At 39.3% G+C, this 25,110-nt stretch overlaps 1 protein-coding gene across 1 annotated transcript in view; it reads left to right on the top strand.

Annotated features, from left to right (window-relative positions):
• Window positions 1–23,940, top strand: part of zbbx (zinc finger, B-box domain containing) — a 62,348-nt gene extending 38,408 nt beyond the window's left edge. Inside the window, exons 12-21 of the mRNA XM_023297499.3 lie at window positions 2,785–2,906; window positions 3,083–3,141; window positions 4,149–4,345; window positions 5,063–5,908; window positions 11,068–11,294; window positions 13,855–14,023; window positions 18,080–18,229; window positions 20,447–20,605; window positions 20,768–20,846; window positions 23,673–23,940. Coding sequence (XP_023153267.2) covers window positions 2,785–2,906; window positions 3,083–3,141; window positions 4,149–4,345; window positions 5,063–5,908; window positions 11,068–11,294; window positions 13,855–14,023; window positions 18,080–18,229; window positions 20,447–20,605; window positions 20,768–20,846; window positions 23,673–23,751 — 2,087 coding nt within the window. The 3' untranslated portion in view covers window positions 23,752–23,940. The remainder of the gene's footprint in view (window positions 1–2,784; window positions 2,907–3,082; window positions 3,142–4,148; window positions 4,346–5,062; window positions 5,909–11,067; window positions 11,295–13,854; window positions 14,024–18,079; window positions 18,230–20,446; window positions 20,606–20,767; window positions 20,847–23,672) is intronic.
• The last annotated feature ends 1,170 nt before the right edge of the window (window positions 23,941–25,110 follow it).

Below are 25,110 nucleotides of genomic sequence, written 5' to 3'. Positions count from 1 at the left end.
CTAATATCTCCTCGAAACTGTCCTTGTGGTTTAAAAGACGAAGGTGCATATTATAAATTTATATCACAGCAGCTCTGCATTGTGCCTTCACACATTCAGATTAATTCTTCTAACAAACGTCTTGCTACCATTATGACCCAGAACAAGATGATTTGTTTGGTTTAATTCAAATCCTTGCTTTTTATTAAACATAAAAAACAGCCATGAACTAACTATAATAACTAAGCATTGTAATGCGTGGAAAGCTTTTACGAGACCTCACGGTTTCAGTCAAATCTTGGTCTTTATGACCTTGAAATTTGAGTCATTTACCTGAGAGAATTACAGCACATGTTCAAAATAGTTATGCTGTTACGCTAGGTGGAAATTACTCTCCTCTTGAGGGCAGTTACATCTACTTTAATGGATTGTTTAAACCCAAACTAAATGATAAATTATCTGTACTAATTTGGCACCCTTTACCCTATCAAGGCTCTAAGTGCTTTACAGTATGTGTCTTAGTTAACCATGCACCAGTGGTGCCAGAGCTGCTATGCAAGGTGAACCACCAACCTTTTGATGAGTGGATAACCTGTTCTACCACCAGAGCCTTGGCTGCGCAGAGACTGTAATTTGTTTTTGGCATGCTGGTGTTTATCTTAAATCAAACAGACAAATAATAACACATAACCTAACCTTTAAGATCTAGACAGAGATGGGCAAGTTACACATTTACTTACACCTCTTATGTGCTTGAAGCAAGTTAGAGCCATTGTTCCCTCACATTTCTGTGGCTTGCACAAACTCGTCATTGTTAAATAGATTATTATACTCTAACTCTTAAATATACTAGTCCATCTCTATTAAAAAGGTAGACATTCACATCCTAACTTTCATTTCTCTGCTCACAATTTAATAATTGATAGTTTGAGGCATATGCAGATGTGAGGAAGACAGCAGTGTCTTTGGGAAATGTCGAGCTGTTCAACAGTGGATAAACTATTCCCTCCACCTGCTTCAAACTTTTCTAATGCATGTCAATTACAACAGGTTGCAGAGTTTCTCCTCCTCTCCTGTCTTTGAATATGAAAGGGTGGGGAATGTGTGTGTGTCCATGAATAATAAAAGCTGTTTTCCGGCATCATGTGGGGAGCACCCCCGTGTTTTAAATTCTCATTTTCCTGAGCTGTCACACCCATGTGGCGACATGATAGAAAGATTGTTAGTATAGGAGCCACAAAGAGGGAGAAAGAGAGAAGGAGGTGGCACGTACAGGTAACTTGGAAAGATAAAACAGCCACGGAAAGACAGACTGAAAAAATTACAAATCAACGGAAAGAAAAGCAACAATCAGTTTTTATAATATATGCAGTATGTGTTCATGTGCCTGTTCATGTAAGAAGATGTATGCTACGGTCCATTGTTGCACAAATAACCATCTAAACTTAAATAATTTGTAGATATTTGCTTGATATTAACACACCTTCCCAAATCACAAAGACACATAGGAACTGTAGATTACCACATGCGCCTGCTGTACTTTGAGCAGTGTCCTCAGCAGTGAGACCATCATTCAGCCGCTGCTGTGTCAGCAACATCTTTCAGCTTAAACAAGATAATAAATTAATACAGACCCAAGAGTGCAGCTCTCTGTGACCCCGACTTCGTATCCCGGGAGGAAGAGAGTAGAAGAGAAGAGAGTTTCTCTGTTGGTATCAAACGTTCAGGCATGTCCATCAGCATCTTTTACAGGCACAAGATAATAAGCAGCACTGGAAACAAACAAATAACATTCAGTGCTGGGTAAAAGCTTCTGGCATCACAAATCAGTGGGGGATGCTTTCAAAATATGAATTTTTTTACTGATCAATCAACTACAGTACACTGAAAAAAATCTAATAAAATCAAAAACAGTTTTTCTCCTTGTTACACTTCTGCACAGTTTTTGTGGTGTTTGGTATGCAGGTTGTTTGAAGCGTCTTGCAGAACTTGTCACAGCAGTTGTGTGCATTTAGGCTTCATGCAATCCCAGATTGACGCTCTTGCTGCTGAAAGTGGCTGTAGGTTTGGGATCATCGGCATGCCACAGATGGCATTTTGGGACCAATCAGAAACCTCTTTGATTGTACTGTCTGATGGATAACATAACAACAATGACCTATCTTTAAATGACCTGCCAGTTTTTTGCCAAAAGTGACAACTCGTCATCTTTCTATACGCCACGGTATCCTAAAGTTGCTGAAAACCTGTTCGATAATACGGAAATTTGATTTAGTATTTGATTTGATTTGGTTCCCCAGTTCATCTTACATCAAGCTTATGTCCATCATTTATCATTCAAGTTTGCAAATTGTCACTTTCACTGCTGCCAAAGCATAGCAAAAGTTCAGTAGACAAGTTGTGTGGATGCCAAAAGTTGAGAGTTGACCTGAGAGTTGAGCAGAGGGCTGAGGGGTTGTTGGCGTGGCCTGTGACTGATACATTATCCTGCATATTAAATGATGAATGCCCTTGTCAGTGCAAATGTTGAATATGAAATGTCTTTCAATTTAGGGTTTCTTAAATCCTCTGTAATAATACTATTAAATAACAAATTAACCTATTGAATTATACTTTAGATTGTAATTTATCCTTAAACTGTGTTTGCTTTTCATAAAGAACAAACACAAATGACAGCAGCATCAAAAACAAAAGAAAAAAATGCCCCAAATTTCTCACATAGTGTGGCTCTCTTTTCCTCCTGCTCTCTCTCTCTCTGTGTGCGTGTGTGTGTGTCTGTGTGTGTCTGTTTGTGTGTGTTTGTAGCCGAGGAAGAAGATTTCCGTCGCTACTATGCAACACTGTTCACTGCTCCTGTCAGCAGGGGCAGGACTGAGCCACAGATTACAACACCTGAATCGTGCCTTGTCATAGAAGTCCTGGATGAGGTGAGAATGACTGAAGTGTCTCATTTAAAAGCATTTTACCGACTTCAACACACATTGTGCATCTTCACTGGGCAAATGAGGGGGGAGTATCAACTTAGCACCTGCACATAGGGCTTCATGACTCCAGAATATTTTTTCTTTACATTTTTATCTCTGATACCTTTTGTTTTCTGCAGGCATGCGACGACACAAAGGGAATCTGTGCTGCTGAAAAGAGGACGGACAACAACAGAGAGTAAGCCTCTATTAAAAAAAATAACAGAAACTGACCGCGTTCATATTTTTCTACTTGATAAAAAGCACAGGTTTAGCTGAATACACCTGTCTTGCATACAGTAGGCAGAACAAGGCTGACAGACTGGACAATTCTACAGAAAACTGTTGGTTTTCTAAACAAGATTGACAGTATCTCCATTTACTATTGATTCATTCTTATTCATCAGTTTTTGAGTAAGTTGTCAAGGGAATATACCACAGCAATAATCAGTGCCTCTGAAAGTAGGTGTGAGTTCAAGGCCTGCTTCTTCAATACCTAAAGAATATTGGGATTATCTGAAAAGGCTCTTCAGTGCTTGTGCATGTGATGCAATGGCATGTCGTTACTATATAGTATATATTGATGTTTGCTACAGAGAAATAAAAAAAAATACCTCTCTGAATTTTCACATTTCAACAAGTGATATTAATGCTTAGTATTGATAGAGAATATTTTATGATCAAGATCAACACAATCATTTCACTGTAGAAATGTACTCTGAGGGAAATTTGGAGTTAAAATCATAAAATCCACTAATTTACAGTCGGGTTAAAGTTTAGTTGATGACTCATTTTTGGAGTAGAATGGTAGTTTGGGAACATTACTAAGCAACGGGTAAACAATTGTGTGAACAGCAGGTCTCCCCATTATAGAGTTAAGTTGTGTTCCTTTGAGACAAAGAAGAAGCTAATTATTGTCATATCCTTTCACCTCATTGCTTTGTACATCTTGAGAGAACGTAATGTTGCAGAAACTGGTGTCAGGGGTTAAGGAGAAACCACTCAACATTACTTAAAATTCAGACGGTATTTAATAATGAATCCTATTATTAAAGTAAAAGTAGTTAAATCTTTCACAAAGTTTTAAAGACCTTTAATTATAACAGTGTCAAGTGCCAGGAAAGTTATGTTTAGCCAATAACAGGTGGACATTGACTCACTCTCTGTTAAATGGTCTGCATTAATATAGCTCTATTTTTCACACAGGATCCCCTCAGTTCAACAGATTTTTAGGAAAGGAAGAACATTGGATCCCCAAACAGCCCTCAACAATAGTGGGTCCTCCAGAATGAGTCACTCTTCTCCTGGTCCAACACAACCATCCAGACAGTCTAAAGCACAACCCAAATCAACTCAAAAGCTGCATTCATTCAAGCCTCAGACTTCACAAGCAGAGCGCACAGGTAAATGTAAGATGTATGTATTTGGCAGAGATTGATAGATTTGCTGTAAAGATTTCTATACAGACAGCAATATTGGATTACAACCCAGTTTTGCAGTGGTCTGGTGGACTATTTAAACATAAAACTGTTTTTAGCATGTGCATAAAGACAAACATACCCTGAAATTAACACTATGCAGTATTTGTGCCAGTGTGCAGTCTGAGTAGTCTTTTTTAAATTCATGTGCCTTTTTGTGACATGGCACATCTGCCGTCACTCTGCAATGGCTCGTGAGGAAGTATAGCTGACAGTGCTGTGTTTGTTAAGTAGACTGACTGACTGTGGTGTGACATTGCAGGTTTAGCAAAACTCAAAATGACAACTGGAGCATGTTTCAAAGATTATAAAAGTAGATGCCTGAAAGGGGTCTCCAAAATCAACATAACATTCAGAGCTATATTTTTTGTTTGCTTTATTGTGAGCTACACTGTTTTATGAGGTGAACTCTTGGAAACATTGGTGCAATGTATACGTGTATTGCAGACACTAATTGAATAATCATGCTAGTGGTAAATTAGTAAGCTGTAAAAATTACGGCGTAATCAACAGGGTTCTAATAATCCTGTATGGAAAAACTCAAACTTTTTTGCTTATGCAACATGTCAGCAAATACTTAATTTACTTTAAAATGCTTTCTTTACTTTTCACTATATTTGTTTCCTTGTATATTTTGCACAGCATTGCCCTCAAAAAGTAAGCCATCAGCTTGCCCCACTGCTGAGACTTCAAGAACTTCAAAGGCGCCAAAGACACCAACCTCAAAGTCACCAAGGTCCATTTTGTCTCCCACTATTCATAAATCAAATCCTAAGTGTGGATCGCCACAACGTTTGTCCTCATTACCACATTCCCAGTCCCAAATCCCCTTATTTTCAGCTGATGTTTTCGCTTTGGTTAGTAACAGTTCACCAGAGGAGGATCTCTCCCTTTCTCCATCCATATTTTTTCCCCTTAGGTCTACTTTCACAGTCTCGCCATCAAACTCTACTGATCCAACTTTATTGCCCAAAGTTTACCATTCAGCTCCATTACAAGAAGACTCAGACTCATCTCTCTTGGCAGAACAATCCCAATCTTCCCAGTTATTCGCAGAACCAATCTCATCTCCAAAGCTTTGTGAATCACCGAGAAGCAATCTGTTGCCCCGACAGCAATCTCAACATTTCTCATGTGACCAAGAGTCTGTTCTATTAGATAATCAACTCCAGCTGCCTCTGTCACCTGTGTCTGCCAGTCCACACCCATCACCAAAATCCCTAGAACCAAGTCTTTCGCAAATAACCCTTGCACCATATGAGGGACCTGTAAAAACCCTATCAAGTTTATCTTTACTTAATGGACCCCCTGCTGATTCTACAAACAGATCAACTCCATCATGTGATGACACTGTAGCTTTTGTGTCCCCTACCCCAATATCTGGTGACCACAAATCAACTTTATCACATCGGGATAGACATTGTACTCCATCATCTCAGTTCTTAAATGCAGCTGTGAAAATGGAGGAGGAAGAGGAGCTATTAATAGGTAAGTGAATTGTAATAACCACGTATGTTTGTGTATGTGCACGGATGGTGTTGAGATGGAGACAGGAGCATCAATTCAATTCAATTCAATTCAATTTAATTCAGTTCATTTCAGTTCAATTCCATTTACTCAATCCAGCTTTATTTACATAGTGTGAATTCACAACATAGCTTAGAACCAGGTTTGGGGAGGATGGCCATCTGCCTCGACCGGTTAGATTTAGGGTAAAGGGACCAGAGATAGAATAGCTGATAGAAAACAAATACAGTAACCAAGAAGAGAAGCACTCAGAGAGTGCAGTACTCCGCCAAGTCTGCTCAATTGTTGTAATATTTCCGACGAATAAGTCCCGATAAGTCTGCAGTGGTGGATTTGTAGTAGGACTGCAATCATGTGATCGTCAGCAGGCAGCTGATGTAGCGTTCACTTGTTGTCATAGTTAGTGACGCTGTGCCGCTATCTCGCAATGACACAGAAATCTTTAACAAATCCGTGGATCCAGACTATAAACCCCATCACTGCCAAAATCTAATCAGATGGTCCTTGTGTCATTTCTGAAACTTCCCTGAGAATTTCATCCAAATCCGTTTTTAAGTAACGTTGCGCACAGATAAACAGACAGACAAACGTACGCCGATCCTCACATAACTCCACCGCGTTCCTTGGCGGAGTAAAAATAAACACACAGCTGTGTGTCCTTGTTATGATAATGAAATGCTTGCTACTGATTACTGCTTTGACTATGAGTGGACTGATGGTAAACTTTTATATATGTCGACAAAATTTCTTAGAAAATGTTTGCAAAGGCATCATCCCACATGACTATTGATTGCTCCTTCCTAACTGTACACACACACACGCGCACACACACACACAGATATGCATGCACGCACGTACGCACGCACACACGCACCGCACGCACGCACGCACGCACGCACGCACGCACGCACGCACGCACGCACGCACGCACGCACGCACGCACGCACGCACGCACGCAAACACCAAATCTGTATATAAAGTAAGTAAAAACAATCCTTGTCTATGTTTAATCTAGTCCTTATAGGTCCCTGCTAGTCTTCAGGTTTCTCCCAAGTTGAATTTGTCTTGTATCAGTTTTTGTTTATGTTCTAGTAATTGTGGCTTTATTCCTCACTTGAGTTTATGAACTGTATCATGCATAACTACTTGGTGATGGTGGTGTGGGTTGGACTTTAACTAAAAATCCGTGTACAGTATTTGCTTGGGAGCAACTACTTCAACTAGAACATCAGGTGCCACGCCTACTCCCTGTCACCAAGAATATACAACAAATCTCTTTGCTATTTCCATAAATAGTACCACAGACAGATGAGAGGAGAGATTCAGTTTGTTCCTCGTCATTATTATTCAAAAAAGAAGTGCCAATTTACACCTCATACAATTATCAGTTTGATTGTGTGATTTGGAAATAACATTTCCACCTCTGCTCTCATTGGCATAGATCTTGAAATTGTCAAAGTATGCTTCTGATATCATTTCACCCACTAGCAAGGTGGAGAAGGAATGTGAAAGGAGAATGCATAACAATTAGTTTCCAAACAGCCAGGTTAATAAGGGTTAGAAACCATTTGAAGCCAGTAATGATTGTAGAGTTAGATAAATCTGTTAGTAATTAGCTAAATCTTGCCGGTAAAAGTCTAGTTGAAGGCAAAGGCAAATACACAATATACTTTACATGCCCATCTACCTGAACAGCATTACTTTCCACTGCACTGCAGCAATTTGTATGTATAGGACATTTCCATTATACATTCTATTTCTCATAAATTGATTTGATGTGTTTTGAATTTAAAGACAATACTATTTGCTGAGATTTTCCAGGGGCAATGCAATAATTTCTGAGGACTGAGATTTGGGTTACAAAAATAAGATGGAGAGAAAGAAACATATTCATGTTTATGGATGGGGAAGCACAAACCTGTGCAGTAAAGTGATTCCTAAAAGAACACTTTGTCATGCCACAGTTTGAACACAATTCTCAGTGGTCAGGCAGTTTATATGAATAAACTGTTTGTGGATCTCAGCAGTAATGGCTTCCTTTTATTCCTCTGGGCTGTCAGAGCCAATTTAGATCCAGCCATAAAAAGTGTTCCCTTTCATTTTATTAATATCGATTAAGCTCTGGTTTTAAGTAAATACCTGACATAAAACTACAACAGACAGGAAGGTAATTACACTTTAAAGAATGGCCCTGAATTTTCTTAGTATAGACCACACCAACACACACACAAACGTTTTGTACTGATGAAAATACACTTGTCTTACTCACATGCTGGTGTGTGCACACATGCATGCACACTGTTACTGGTATTGTTTGTATTCATATATATATAATTGTCTGAAAAATGGGTCAGACATTTATGAAAGCTACAATTATGAACAAATAATATTTCAAATAATAACACATAAATGATTTTATTGTTGTTCATATTGTGTACATCATTCAAATGATGTCAATGTATTACAATGTAGTCATTAAATCCATGGGTGCGTATGTTTTTTCCACGACAACTGGTGGCTGTTAAATGGGTATGAGTTGTTATTAGCACTTTCTGTTTGTCAAGTCTAATATTACCCTTTGGAGTCATACTGACACCATAGGTTCCAAAGATGTTCCTCTTAAGACCTATTCACAACACCTCTGGGAACAATTTTTTTAGCAAAGAAAATCGGCTAAGCTAAGAGGAGGCATGGAGTTGACCTTGTAGCTATGGATGACATCTTGTTTACTAAATTAACTAAAGCACATATCCACAGTGGTTGGTTGACAAATGACTGGTGTATGTCACTGACTGTGTAGAACAAATTCCATTAATGTGGAATGAGCAACAAATTTGATTAAATTAGACAGATAGATAAAATATTGACTTGTTAAGTGTATTGTGTCTGTCATCAAGCACCATCATGGGATATTATTTTCCAGTTGATAAAACTATTCATTATACTTTGATGTGATAATTCTACATGTGACATCAATTTTTCACGATAATCTGATGACCATGAAATCACCTTATTTATGTATTTATTGCAGTTTAGATTATTCAATGCGCACTTAAATGATAAGCGTTTCTGAATGTGACACCAGATCACATTTTAGGACCAATTACCTCACTTGTTCTTGCCCCTGTACCCAAATATTCACATAAGAATATTGTGAATGCACATGAGCCTTTATTTTGCCAACTGTGTCCAAGAGAAGAGAAATAATGTGTGTGTGTATAGGTTGGGATTTGCTAATTATATTTTCTCCCTGGGAAATATTTTACACTTGTTTAAGAATTAATATTGGGCTTTAAATAGAACCTTGTTTCTTGTCAAGTGTCGTGACAGTTTTAAAAGGCCCATTCTTTCACAACTTTTTCTAATCTTGCTTTTACTTTATCTCAGTTCCGCTTCTTGACTTCACACCTCTGCCTCTCTTCCCCTATTCATTCATCATCTCTGTGCTTTTCTTCATCCTTTGCATCCTTCACTTCCACCACATCCTACAGCTCTTTGACCAGTGTGACATGAAATGCCTGCTTTATCAGCTTATTAGAGCCTCGCAGTGTCAAGGACACTGTGAATCACATGTTACATTTTTCCTTGGATGCTGGAGATGAAAAGAGTGCTTCAGTGGTTCAAAGCACGATAAACAAGGACAGTCTGTCTGTTTTCACTATTCACCTTGAAAGACCAACACTGATTGAACCCGGTGTTGAGGGTAACGCATCTGAAAGGAACAGATGACTTTCATCACATTACATTTTTCTCTAATGCTTTACTATTCCTGAAGGCAGTTGTCGCATTACAATTACTAATCATTTACATTTACTACTTTTGTTTTGAGGCAGCATAGCCTACTGCCAGCGCCACCTTGATTGTCTTGTTCATGCAATTAGCCTTGCTCTCACCAAGACATTTTTCTGTAATGTGCTCTTTGGACTGATTTTCAACCTTGGTGTTTGCTTGGTGGTAGTTCTCCTTTAAAGAGCAAAATGGAAGTTCATTTGTATGTACTCCTTATTAGTAGGGCCCGATCGATATGGAATTTTTGAGGCTGATACCGATATTTGACAGAAAATAATACCGATAACCGATTAATCAGCCTATTAAGACAGGAATGTTAATCATTTTAACTTTTCAGGCCTGCACTGAATAAACCCCCTCCCCTCTGTATTCACATCGCTCCTCAACACGGAGATGCTGACGGAGTGATGAACGTTAGTTCTGTACTCTCAAATATTTTCTACACTTACGTTTTTTTTGCAGTTACTTACTGGCTTTGAAGCTGTTAGCTAATGCTCTGCTAGGTTGGCATAACTACAGCGATGTTATTGCTAACATAAACAGACAGGGAGTAACTTAAGCTAGGTTAGCACAACTTTAGCAACGCAATGGAAATGAAAAGCATGACCGACACAACGAAGCATACATCACTCGTCACAACACATGGCAAAGAGAGTTAAACTGAAATGGGAGACATGTTGAGTCATTGTTAATTTCACAATGTCGTTTTTAACTTACCTGTCGACTCAGCCCACTCCTGTAATGTTGCCTGGCTGTAACTTACTGAGAATACAGTGGTGAGGACCAAGGATTGAATGGAGTCAGAGCTCAACGTATTGGCCAAATGGTGCACAGACATTCTGCGCGACTCCGACACTTAACAGCATTTACTGTTTTATGAGAAATTAAGAATATATCTGTGGTTAATCGGCAAAAGTCAGGCCAAAAAGGACTATAATGGACCGATTTAATCGGCCGGCAGATAGATCAGTCAGGCCCTACTCATTAGAATGGGATTTGTGCTCATAAATGAGCATATGTAAGATTTTCTATTATATTATTACCTGACAGTTATGTGGCAATGCATCTCAGGTGATGTGGTGTAATGCAAACATAATTTAATGAGTCCTGTAATGACTCACTTTCTACGGAGAGTAAATAAGAAACTGAATACATCATTTTCCAAAAAAGGTAAAAAGTAAAAGGCAACAAATGACTTTTTTGAGTAACAAGAATAGCATTATTTTAGATTGAAGTCCAGTATTTGCAAAAGCAATCTTTGTTCACCTTGAACCATTACTTGAACCCAGCCTTTCATTCTTTTAATGTGTTTCTCTGTATTCTTCATGAAGACAGTGAAGATGAAATGTCCAGCGATAGCCTGGGTCTGGCTTCACGAGGAGAAGACCTGTCAGACAAGGAAGCACAGATGCAAGGACGTTTAAGGAGGGAGAGATCCATGGAAGAGCAAGAGAATCCTGCCATATCTCATCTACAAGATTCCTTTGTTCCTGTAGAGGCAGAAAGAGAAAAAGATTCATGGACTGATGAGTCCGAACAGCTGTCAGAACCATCCTTGGTAACACATTTCCACATTCCCAAGTGCTTTTGGTTCACGAAAGGGGGAATATTGGGCTGGAGAGCTGTAATAGCTCTGGGAAGCACAATCTCCTCTTAGTAAATAGATATAGTAAATATTATGAACTCACAATTCTGTACTGTAAAGTAAGTTTTTTCAAACTGTTGCCAAACTCACAGTCAGGCATCAATACAAAATAGATTCCCCTTTCAACCACAGTAACTAACACGAACCTGCTAATTTTTATCCATAATTTAGTGTATTTGCAACCACTGTTCCTGTGTGGCAGAGTGTTCAGTAACACCACACTAACATTTTAATAAGACATTTTCTGCTACACTATTGAAGTCAGCTTAGCCCTTGTTTTTGACACAGACATGTAGATTACTAACACAACACAAGGGATGCGTTATATAAGCTCCTTCTTTTAACACAACCCTGTCACTCAAAAATTACATCTCTGTACAGTTAAGCTGTGTTCTCATTTATGTTGTGAAAGAAACAGATTTTCTCCATAATGGTATTGTTGTAGCAGGAGATGCTTTCAGTTTGAAAGAGACACACAGTATAGGTTAGAAGAGGATGGGAAGACACGTTTGCAACAGGACTTTAACCCAGGAGACTGGGATGTACATTCCATGCGTGACCATTTCATCTAAGTTTTGTCTTCACTAGCTCACATGGTTAAGGATAAACATGCTTTCGGTTAAAATAAGATCCTTTGACAACATGTCTGAAGCTTCTCCACTTTTTTCTCAGTTACCAAGTCCTGCCCTATCTAATATACTGTATAATTGCTTAGCTGAAAAGGGACAGCAGTAAAGTACAAAAATACACGGCTAAGACATGATGACTAGAAATGTGCTTGAGATAAATTACAAAGAATGCGGTTGAGTTGTATAGAAATGTAATTTTAGGAGACAGGGCTGTTTCATCAAAGTTGTACAGTATAATATTGTTATTACTTTGGTGAGAAAAATTTGACTGCCAAGAAATGAATGAAATGATTTACAAATACGTTGTTCTAGTTATATGCCCATAAAGTGAAGTTTGTCTTAGAAATATCTCAAGGCTCGGTAATAAAAGGAATAAATCGGCAAGTTTTAGAAGTTCATTACAGTGGACATAATCACTGCATAGACTGAGAAGACTTCAGCGACATACAGTTAGAGTTTCTTATTGTAGCTGACCTGATCTATTAGATAACATTTGTATCATACTAATTACTTTACATTATTCATCTATAGCTGAGAGATATCTAAAGCTGTGGTGTTAAAGGTGCAAACCATTGAGGGAAGAAAAGAGAAACAGAGTGGATTAAAAAGGCACTGCTTGAATGGTCCCAAATGACTTATCAGCCATTTAATGGTATGAATCCTTTATACTGTGACAGAGGGATGAAAAAATTAGGGGGTGGCTAGTGCTTTATTAAAAAGCTGGAACAAAATGAGGTTCATGATTGTAAAGATGGTGGTTATCTGTGGCCTCTGGACCTGAATCAAACTGCTCCTAAAATGATTAGATAGTATTTTTTCCAGCCCTCTCTCTCTCTGGACCTGATCTCTGCTGCTCTCTTGTCCTCTGTGTATTTTTGTTCTTTCCCTTGTCTTCTTCTTTTCTATTTTCTTTTTCTTCCTCTCTTTTCTGAGATCCATATTTTTACTCTCCCCCTTTGCTTAGCCCGTCCTCCTTTCTGTTTTACCTTTTACCTTACAGTTCAGGCAACTCATGAACTACTCTATCCTTCTTGTTATGAGGTGATATCGGTCTACACGGTGAGATCGGAATTTTTTCCTGCTGCACAGTATCATTATGTTCGGTCTCTTGCTGTTTCATTGTTATGCCTCTCTTCTTTCTCTCACCCTGTCTTCCTCTTGTCATTCTCCATCCTTACTCCTTCCTTGCTCTAAGCAGCACTATTCCCACATGCCTTTCTTTCTATATTCTCCCAGCCCATCTGCAGTGTCTTGTAAGGCTAGCATGCTAATGCCTCAGATCTAATCTTAACTAAACACAGCTTCCTCGCTTTACCCATGTCTCGCAGGAGGACACTTGCGCGGAAAGAACGGCTAACCCACCACACCATTGTGAGATGCTCTTACCAGCTCGAGGGGTTAATTAAAAATCAATTCATCAAGTGGAAACAAAGGAAACAGGGAGAGAGGGGAATGATCTCCTGTAAAATACACAGGCTTATTAATGTGCATTTGCACATTCAAAATAGAAAAATACAAACTTAACACTTTTACCTGACTTAAATGTTGTATTGATATTGAATTTCAGTTTGTCCTTTGAAGTGATTGTGTTCATACTGAAATTCAATTAAGCTTTGAGACCAATCTATTTATTTCTTTTTCCAATTGTATGTTATTAATTTTACTTCCTTTGCATTTTTCCTTCCTTCCCATCTTCCTTTGTGTTTCACCCCTCTGTGACATCCTAACATGGTCTGTTTTCCCTCTGTCTTAAAATTTTCATTCCTCTTTCTACTGCTTATACCCTTTCCTTCTTCCATCTCTCCTTCTCCTGCGTCCCTCCATCTGTCTCTATATCCCCTTAGGTGATCCACAACCAGAGTGCTGGGTTTCGATCACAGCAGTTGTGTGATCTAGACTGGTTTTGGCCCCAAGGTTTGGACATGCACACTGGTCACTCCGACACACCAGAAGATGCAAACTGTGACCCAATTCACACATGCCAGTCTTCACTACATGATTTAGACCCAAAAGGTAGGTTAAAGAGGGAAAGTTTTTCAATGTGTGATAGATGTGTGCTTGAACTTTTCTGCTTCAGTTTCTGTGAGAGCTTCTTCTGTCTGGATCATGTTTTCCTATCATCAGAAAGTGTCATTGCTGTTTCTGTGCTTCAACAGGTTAGATTGCGAAGATTACCTCTGTGTCCAGCTCTTGCCTGGAGATACTTTCCAATTTGCAAGCGTTGTTCATATCACAAAGGCCTCATAATAGGATTTAGAGCAAATATGTAAAAATGTAGAGCTTACAAGAGACATGAAAATGAGTTTGAAACCCAAAGGAGTCCTGGCTGCTTGGTGAAAAAACAGAGATGGGGGACAACACTGATAATTTACTGCTGGTGGGTCTGAAGGGAGCTTTCCTGAAATACCATTTTTATTTTGTGTGTATGTGTGTGTGGGTGTGTTTTACTGCGAATGCTTTCAAGCCTGTGTTTTTCTTTTTACTTATATCTAGTTCCTCAACTTTCTTAGACACAGGCACTCAGAGACCTACACAGACCCACACCCACCCACAGCAAAAACTGTGAATGTCCACATTTCATCACAAATATTACTCACAGACAACACAGCCCTTCCATCTTGTTTCTTTCTCAACTGAAAAGTGTAGATAATAATGTCTGTGTCCTTCATATGGCACACAAAGTGTCTTTTGAGTTTAGATTTGAAAAGATCCTCATAAGACTTACTGTATGTTCTCAGTGTAATGTCATATTGTTCCTAAAAGCCCTCTAAAATCCTATTGTCTCATGAGTCATTGCTGTTTTATATATATATATATATATATATATATATATATATATATATATATATATATATATATATATATATATATATATATATATATATATATATTTCCCTGTTGTCTTTCATTTCACCTTCAACTACAGCTTTGTAACAGGATGGTTTTAAACATATCCAGCAGTACTCCCAAGGTATATGATAAATTTTCTATTTGTGACCACAGACTGGGCATCCAATTTTTTTAACACAAATAATTTGCAAACTGGACTTGTCTGTGAGCAGCTCATACTGTCCAACAAGGCTGGTAAAAGTCTAGCCTGCACCTCTAAATTGCACGAGAGTTAAAGTAATAATATTTGATTCGGTCAGATGCTATAATTTATCTAAGCACATGGTTGAATAAATTATACTGAAACAAGAGTACAACTTGTACTCTTGTTTGAGGCTGTTGAATTACATGCAAATCAAACAGCTCTTACTGTTTTGATTTAGCAAGGATTTTTAATTCATACTTTGTTTGGTTAAATAAATTGCCTCAGCCCAAAATGATCCCATCAACCTTTTCCTTCATTAAGTGTTAAAGCTCAGCTTTTTGCTGTTTCATTGTCAAGCATGCATTAAATGAATGAGGTTGACAGTGAGAGACTTCCACAAGGGCACCGCTACCCTCCTCGCTCCATGCAGCCAGCCACTCGTCAAATCCCGCACTGTCTCTGCCACCATCGTTAAAGCTCCAAAGTTAATGAGAGAGAAAGGTCAGAGAGGAGGAATATCACCTTGACAACACTTTACACTCATTTATGTCCCTCCATCCCTCCATCTGTCTCCTCTATTTTCTCTTTTTTTCCTGGCAGGGCTGAGATCCAACAGGTTTTATATGTCTCCTGCTCTACCTTTTCACCCCTCTTTACTCCTTGTCACCTCATCAGTCAGGAAATGAGGTCGTTAGTGTGCGGTTTCTGTTGCACGTGCGTCCAGTCCAACAAAAAAGAAAGAGAGACAGACAGATAGGCAGGGCAATGACCTCAGTCACACTTACATGGAGTAAAAGCAAAAGAAGAGATACAAGTAGACAGGAGCAGTAAGATGTGCCAGAGTACTGATGAATTGATGAAGAAAAAGGCAGAAAGACATGTAAATGGGCATCTACTCTGAAAGCAAAAAGGCAAGATAAAAAACAGACTACACCAGCAGTCTTGCAGAATTCTAGAGGCATCTTTGAGTGTATTTTTCAAAAGAGTTTCACAGTTTTCTGTTTTCTTTACAGTTTATAAGCTGGCAAGTTGACTTCCCTCCCCTTTCCTCTTTATATTTTCAGCTGATTTAGACTAGTTAGTAGATTCTCCCTCCAGTCAATAGTTTTAATGAATTGGCTGACCATTAAAGAGAAAAAAGAATATGGTTGTAATTGCATTGCAGCTGTCAGGACTGGCTGGACAGGCTTGTTAAGCAATATTGGTTTAGTACTGCTGCTGCCCAATGGGAAAATAGATTACTGCATCAAATGTAATTACGAAATTCACTTGAATCCATTTATATAATTATTAACATTAACAGGCTAATAGATTACGTGTAAATTGGGAACCTCTTCACAGCCATGGTTTATTTTGACCTTTGTGACTTCTGGTTGTAGTCAGTAGTTTGTCTCTGCACTGTCAGCATGACTGAATGTTAAAGCCTGTAGAGATGACTGGAGGGCTCTGCTTGTATTTATTGAATCAGAGTGAGAATGCATAAGCTTTGTTTTGCATTTTCAGATGGGCCGTGAATAGCTTTTATTTTCTATGAATTACTTTGTTTAAATATAGAATATTTATTTATTTCAATCATTTGTAAGCAAAACTTATTACTTTATGAGTGATTAAAAATGTGAATAATTAACTGGCTCATCTTATTGGAGTAAGACGAGCCAGTTGTTACTTGAGATGTCCACTGCAAGTGGAGGCATGACAGCAATGTCTACAAATAAAACATGCACATATACTTCAGGATGTTGGACATACCATAATTGGTATGGATCTAAAATAAAATATGAAAAAAAAGTGTTTTCTTGTCTCAGCTTGCCCTCAGCAAGGGGTAAATCGAACCTTTGAAAAAAACATGTCGGGGTAAATTTTCAAAGTAAAACTGAAAATTTTACACCTCATATAATGCATATATGTATCATAGCAAGACAAATTCAGTACCAAAAGACCTCTTTAAAGTTGTATTTAAAGACAAAATGTACAACTTTAAAGGCCAATTTCCTTCAATAAGAGTGACAGATGACAAATTTTGGAACAAAATCATGTTCAAAATGAACAAATTTTACTGTCATTTTTGCAAAAGTGGGCTATTATTCAACATATAGCTATAGATTTACAGTAATGTCATTATTTACCTATAATCATCGATGGGATGGGAGTGGCTCAACTTTACCCCGGCCTTCTGGTTCAACTAACCCCACTGCCACCATTTTGACAAAAGTGCATCATCCAGGCAGTTTAGAGCTAACTTCATGCAAACAGTTTATCCTCACATTGTAGCTTACTAATGCACTAACATGTGTGAAATAGTTTCAGATGTCTAAATAATTGTTCAGACAAAACACTCATAAAATCATAAACATGAAAAATATACTTTGAACAACAAAAAACTGTTTTGTTAACTAAAATGTGCTTCCCTGTTACTCCATGCTTCTTCTCTTCACTGGGAGAGTATAATGGATACAAAAATATTTTGTCACATGACCAATCTTTTACATGGTTTTCTAGAAACAATGGGTGACTCAAATGACCCCACAGGTTCATTTTATCCAACTCTCCCATATTTCATCCAGTAACTTTATATTCTGTGTCGCATTCATATGCAGTCATGGCCAAAATGTCATTTCATGTGTTGGAGCCATACAAAAATCACAAGCTGTTGGAGTTAGATAGCAAAGCAAATGCATTGCAATTTCCAATTGCTAGCTATACATCCAACTGATAGCAGCGTGAAAGTGCATGAGCTGTGTGTTTGCATTCCATTTATCTTGTAGCCAGATAGTCCAATTGCTTTAAAGCATGTAAGGGGCAGTAAAAGAATGTGGGAGTGAATAGAAAAATGGAATGCTTTTAAAATAGGACAAAAAGATGCACAACTTTGAGAAGTTAGTGGATGTATACAGCATTCTGCAAAGAACAGCATGCCAACGTTTACAGTATTTGTTTCTTGGTATTTATATATGGTTGGTTTGGTGATTTTTTTTTCCAATTCAGATTTAATATGGCCCTTCTTTTACTTTTTTCTTTGACTTTTTTATGGTCAGACAGTTACAGGTCAAGCAGCAGACTCAGAATCCACACTGAGGAACACCTGGGCTTCAGAGTGATGCAGGACAACCCCACACCACCAATTAAAATTCAAATTCACTCAACCAGGCGAGGAGAAACATCAGCAAATGGACTAGGAGCATCTGGTAAGCGCATGTGTGCTGTGTGTCTTGTATGAACACCGAGCTCTGTGTGTTTCTTATTTACTCCCATACACACAAATCTCCATTTCATCCACAATTGTCACACCTGATTTCCACATATAACCAGACTTTCTTGGCAGTGAGCATGCTGGTTTCTTAAAGAGATTACACAGTATCATTCTCACACACAAACTGGAAAGCTCATCATATGCACACTTACTGTTCACATACACACCCAGGATTGGGAGCCGGTCCAGGAATACGTCTCTGCAGGCACTGCACTACTCTCTTTATGCTAGAACTCACACAAACAAACTGACACCTGAGAGACAAGACAATAATCTGTTTTGTGCCGTGATATATCCAATACCCTGTGATGCAAATCAATTGTTAGGAATTGTTTTCCTCTTTGCCTCTTCACTTGATTCACTATAAACAGCTGCATTTAAATACGTCCATTTCATACCTTCACATTCTCCTTTTTATGCTATCAAACTGTTTAGCACTGCTGTTTTAAGCCTTGTTTGTGAATCTTGTCCCTTCTTTATTGTCACATGCTCAAACTTTTTCCCTGCCATGGTATTCTTTCTATTCGTTTTTTTGAGGCCCACATTGTCCACACTCAACTTAAGGTCTAGCCAAGCTGAGTGCTCAAACTTAACTTAAATACTTTTAAAGGAGGTCTACACTTGTAAAACCACTCAAGAGCTCAAACGCTTTTCAACATATTTAATTATAGCATCAAAATGGCACATGAGTGCTCCACATGTTTGCAGTATTTTTACTTACACAAGGGAAACCTAAGCACAGACGTTTCGGCAAGTTGCCTCACTCAGAGTGCTTCATTGTGCTGTCTTGTCAGCGTGTCGCTCCAATGTGCTTTCTGACAGCACACTGAAGAAGGCTTCTTGCCAAAACATCTGTGCTTTGGCTCCCTTGTGCCATTAATGAATGTCTTGAAATAGCTTTGTGCTCCTGAGCGTATTTTCGGAAGTGGAGAACTCTTTTAAAAGTTCACAGCGTTTGGTTGATCATCCTTCATTATAGTGTGTTGCATATTCTAGAATTACACCTGAAATTAGAATTTGTTCCATCAAACAGATACATATGATACTGACTGCATCTTAATATGACTTGAAGCGATAAATATGTCAAACATGCAGTCTATGCAAAACAAGAAAGATTGAGATCTGACCTTCCTATTGTTAAGGGAGGAGATGAGATTTTAATCTCCCTCTTGTTTTACACCTAATACATTTTAAATCTGGCACAAACCATAATCAGTAACAGGAATCTAGATATATGTCCCATCTGCTTTGAAAATTAGCAAATTGAGCTGAGAAGTAGGTGTGTGTGAACGTTGACATGTGTCAGCAGCACTGCACTGCATGCATCAGTCCTCCCATGCTGCTTAGTTTGACAGTGCAGGTGGCTGTGAAGCTCTAAGTGGAGGTTCTGTGCCAGTTGAAAGACAGTGCCAGGCACCGAGAGTGGGAGGAGGGAGGGAGAGGTGAGGAGACAATGGAAGATTGAAAGACTGAAAGACTTAACACTGGAGTTGAAACTGGTTAGACAGCACGCAGCACGAGGAATCAGTGTGCTGCAGTCACACACACACACACACACACACACACACACACACACACACACACACACACACACACACACACACACACACACACACACACACACACACACACCCACTGCGTCATAGCTTCTCAGTGGGGGCCTCGATGTAATTTACAGTGAGCAGGTGGGGATGGATGTTCAATCTGATTCAATTTGATGTGGCTCGCAGTGGAGTGGGATGAGACACCTCTCATTCCACTGACTGTTGTGATCTTTTTGACCAGTATACCGTCTTCTTCTCACTTTCTCCTTTCTTCTTCTACATCTCCTCTTACCTCTTTCTTGCACTTACACCATCTGTTACTGTTTTCATACTGTTACAGCAGGTGCCAGATACAGTTACTGTCTATGCCATCTCTGACTATGTCCATCATTACATCCATCCCTCCTTATGTGCACTGATAAGTTTCTCAACCCATATCTTTACATATTGCCCTTTTGTTTTTATTCAGTGTGTATAACCTGTCTAGCAAGTTTGAGCCTTTCTGAATCTCCAAGGACAAAACCCCAAGTCCTCTCTCTGCACCTGCCTCTCTCATTCCCCCTCTCATGCTCTCTATGCCTGCCTGTTTCATCGCACACTGCACTCAGAATTTGGATCAGCCTTTCGTCCGTTGTCGCGAGCAGCCCGAGAGATCATGGAGATTTGTGGTGTGGACCAGAGAGGCTGTGAAGACCCTGACTTGGACACGGACACGACTGAACACACAGTCCACCATCTGGCACAGGAATTAAGACTCATCGCCAAGGGTATGGACATGCACATATGCCACATACATTATTTGTATTTAATAATAACAACACGAGTGTTTGCATGCCAGTAGTAGTTATGTTTGATGAATTATGAGTTACAACAGTGACAGTGGTATTAAAAAATGCCATAACATTAACCTTCTTTCATGTTTCCCTCAGAAACAGACACTCAGGCTCTGGTAATTAGCATGAGAAACACTGAAAGTCAAGATCAGCATGGAAATCTGGGTTTCAAACGGTGGGTAACATGCAACCAATGACTCAAGACACTTCCACATAATAACTGTGGTTGCCAAAGTATAACGATGCACATTACTTGATCCTATAAGGTAAACACAATTGTCTATGTATTTATTAGTAGACCTGGTAATATATTATATATGGTATATTGAATTCTGCCCATTTCGGAAATTTGCATCTTCTCTAAAACGTGGAACTACAGCTTGGGTAGCTGTTTATAATTTCCATTACAGTTTGATATCCTGAAAAGGCAAATATGCCTTTCTCCCTTGTGAGAATCTGAGCGTGAAGCCTTGACTTCCTGTTTTCATACTCTGTGTATCTGTCTTTTCACCATGATCGCCATGTAATCCATTGCTATTTCACCCCTACACTTCCCCACCACTCCCATACCATTCCAGTGGTCACGATGGGGGTTAATCCCTCTTTTTTTGTGCTCTGTCAATCTGTCTCTCTGTTGGATATGTAGAGTGTGTAATGGATCGTTAGCCAGCAGAACGACTTTAGCTTTGACAGCATGTTGGGTATCAGGCCTTAATGTGCTGCTTAATGTGCGTTTGTGCGTGAGAAGAGAGGGGGAGTGTGTCAATGTTTTTTTTTTTTTTTTGTACATTAGAAACTAAGTGTGTGGGTGTGTGTGTCTGTGCATTGTTGATGTTTTGTGTATGTGCGTGTAGCGGGCATAATCTGCGCTAGAGGCCTTGTGCTGAGCAGAGCACTGTGAATATCACATTGAGACGTGTAATAAACGGATTAACACATACTACAGAGAGAGCTCCCAAAACAGCTCCTTACATCCTTAAAACATGCACACACACACGCACACTCACACAAACACCAATGCACTTAATCTGACTACGTTGGCTTAGCTGTACAGGTGTCATCTTTTGTTCCTATGCAGGCAAATGGTTCCACCCTCACCTTTGCGATTACTGTCAGTTTTCCCCCTAATATCCGCTTTTTTGATCATCGTGACAATATTCTGTCCACACAATATTCCCAAACAGGTTTTGGGATGCATTTAGTTTAGAACGTGTGTCTAAAAAAAAAAATCACTATTTGGTTCTCAGAAACAGCTCTGTTTATTTAAGTTCACTGTTTAACATTTGTCTTTTAGACAGTATTGAGCGGTGGCTGCAGGTGCATTGCAACGCAGATATATGTGACCGGTGTTCAGCTTTTTTCAGCATTTTCAGTTTATTCTTGTTTGAAACCTATATTATATACACAGATCAGCCTCAACATGGAAACCACCTGCTTAATTTTGTGTGGGCCACCCCCATGTAGCCAAAACAGTTCTAACTAACTGCTCTATGGACACAGGTCCTCTGAAGTTGTCCTATGGTGTCTAACACTGGAACATTGGCAGCTGATCCTCTGTATACTGGAGCTTCTGAAAATTTGGCATCTGAAGAGGCCAGGTCAATACTTTGGACTCCTTGCTGTGTTCCTCAAGCCAGTCCTGAGCAAATTTTGGGGTGTGCTTGGGCGCACTGTCCTGCTGGTGTAACCCAGCATAGTTAGGGAGTGCCATTGTCATGCTGGGTGAGCTTGTTCTAGAGCAACGTTTAGGTGGCTAGTACATGTCACATGAATGCCAGGGCCTAAGCTTTCCCAGCAGAACATTGCATTGTACTGATCAATGCTATTCACTTTACTTGTCAGTGGTTTTAATTTAGTGACTGATGGTTTTATATTTGCTTTAGTCAATATTCCAGTAATAGGATATGTACACTGGAAGGGACACCCGGCCAACAAACATGTGAATGCTGCGACACAGATTGTTACTTCCAGTATCTATGCAGCACCTTGTTGTGCATGTCTACTATGATCTTGCCCCATATGCAAATATTTGTCATTTGTCTTTGTTCTGAAGCAGCTCTTCAAGTTGACTGTATGTGCTTTAGTGTTGTCTTAATCTATTAGCTATCTGTGTGCTAAACTCCAGTAAGTGTGCTGAAGAATAGTATCACATCAATGTCAGGAAAATGGACATACATTGGATTTAAAAACAATATACATATATCTGAAAAGCATGCTCTGTAACTGCTTTTCATTGACTGCTTTGAGTGAATTCTTGTAAAATGACTGTGTTTTTGTTAGTGGTGTCACGATAAAACCTGCTGCACAGTTTGTGTCTTAATGGGGATGTGTCAGCACACACAAATTATGGATGAATCGTATTTTCAATAGTTGTAGGTTATGATACAAACAGTGAGTGTGAATGGTTACTTATTTTGTTTTTGCCAAGTGAAACACACTTCAAAAGATACGGGTCAGCTGTGAACCTTGTCCACGGAAAAGTAATGACTTTAAAAAACTTTTATTAAAGCAAGATTTTCAAACTTATTTGAACATCTAACCTTCTGTTATGAATTGAATCTGTGAGTCATTCATCAAATATCTGTGGGGAAAAAAGTAAATGCTTGATGACATAAAACAATGTACAAAGAAAAGGGTTTATAATTTATAATAAAAGGCCACCAACCTGCTGACAGGGCTGACACAAATAGAGCAAAGCCTGTGATACTAGTGTCAGAGCAGGTGGGCGATGTGGATGGCATTGATACGCCTGCTGTCTTTGTGACTCAAGTTAATTTGGCCTTGTCATAGCCGAATGCTAAGTAGGAGAGGCTTCTCTTTAATGTCTAAATAAAAAACTGTGCAGGACCTGTTAGTGCAAGTAATTCTGTCACCTTTGCGTGGGTGTTTAATCACAACATTTTTGAAAGGCTAAACACATCTGTTCTTAAATCATAGTGTGACATTTGAGTGTTGTCTATGTATGACTTTCTGCCTTTCATTGATGGATTTGGTCTTGCAGAGGTGGGGTCAGTGAGGAACAAAAGGAAGAAGAGGACGCAGCGAAGAGAGACCAACAGAGTGTTCTCTTACTACCCTGAGACACACACTTATATGAGAGTCTTGCAATAGACTACAGAACAGAAAATCACACAATGGATGTCATTTAAATGGTGTCCATGTGGGGAAGAGGCTGGTGCACATGCCCTTTAAGACTAAATAGCTGTGTGCAAACAGATGGAAATATAAATGTAATGCTTTGAAATGGAATAAATGCTGTTTTGATCTGAGTTCTGATTTTCCTCTTGTTGTATGCGGCCTTGTTTTCTCTGCACTTAATTTGTTACTTTTATACATGAATAGTAGCTGCGAGATGCATACCTGTGAATGTATTTGCTGAAGGTACAAAACAGTGCGGCAGGCAAAGGATGATGACAGGAGGGGAGGTGACGGGAAGACAAACGGTTACTGGTTTTATTCTCAGCAGGGGTCTGCTTGGATCCCTTTGACTGTGTGCGTTTTTCTGAGTGTGTACGTGAGCATGTTCCGTCTGAAACGCTGCATTAAAGGACAGACGTTGAGGGACAGTTGGCGTCGGCGCCAATTTTACCGACGGGGTTTAGGAGGAACCTTTTTCTCTGTTGTCATTAGTTTGTTTCTTAATAAGGTTAGGGTGGCACTGGATCAGGTTGGACTGCACACACATACACACACGCACACACGAGACTCCTGCAGGTGATAAATTACGTCTCTAAGGGAGGGAATAAGGAACTGTGCCAGTTGCCACTGCTGCCATCTTCTCTGTGTGTGTGTGCAGGAGTGGGGGGAAGATAAACACCAGACACTGGAACTGGTTTGTTGTCTCTGTGGTGAATGTGTACAGGCTCTTGGTATGTGTTGCTGTGGATGTTTCTTGTTTTGTTCTGTTCTGCTGTTTTCCATTATTCCCCACACACAGTCCTAATCTATCGTGGGTGCCACCACCCTTAGCGGAGTTCACAGCTCCTACATCTATTACTTTATCTCCAGCCCATGTGTATGTGCCGATCAAACAAGGACACACAGGTAGCTGCAGGAGAAAATCACACCTGTATTACACAATCAAACCCAAAATCAAGGGAACACTGGACATCGATAGATAATAATTTTGTGATTGAATTCAAGATTAAGGTTCACTTTTGCACCGCGTGTTGTTAAGTGTGAGAATATGAGCACAGATGCATGGGGCCCTCCTCTTTACTCCGGTCACTGTGGAGGGATATAAGGGTATTTTATTTGTCCTGATGTTAATCGCTAGGAGCAGACAGCAAAAGCCCTGTAATCCAACAGCAATCACCACAAGACTGATTGATAGCACAGGGACAGGGAGAGAAAGACAGAGAGACCAAGAGATAGGCAAGGAGAGAGAGGTGAAAAGGTAGATCTTTGTTATTGTGTCCTTCACTGAGTTTATCACTTAC

This window comes from Amphiprion ocellaris, chromosome 7 (genome assembly GCF_022539595.1).
Source record: "Amphiprion ocellaris isolate individual 3 ecotype Okinawa chromosome 7, ASM2253959v1, whole genome shotgun sequence".
Classification (NCBI taxonomy): domain Eukaryota; kingdom Metazoa; phylum Chordata; class Actinopteri; family Pomacentridae; genus Amphiprion; species Amphiprion ocellaris.
The sequence above is the reverse complement of the archived record's forward strand: the minus strand, read 5'-3'. Positions and strand labels throughout refer to the sequence as shown.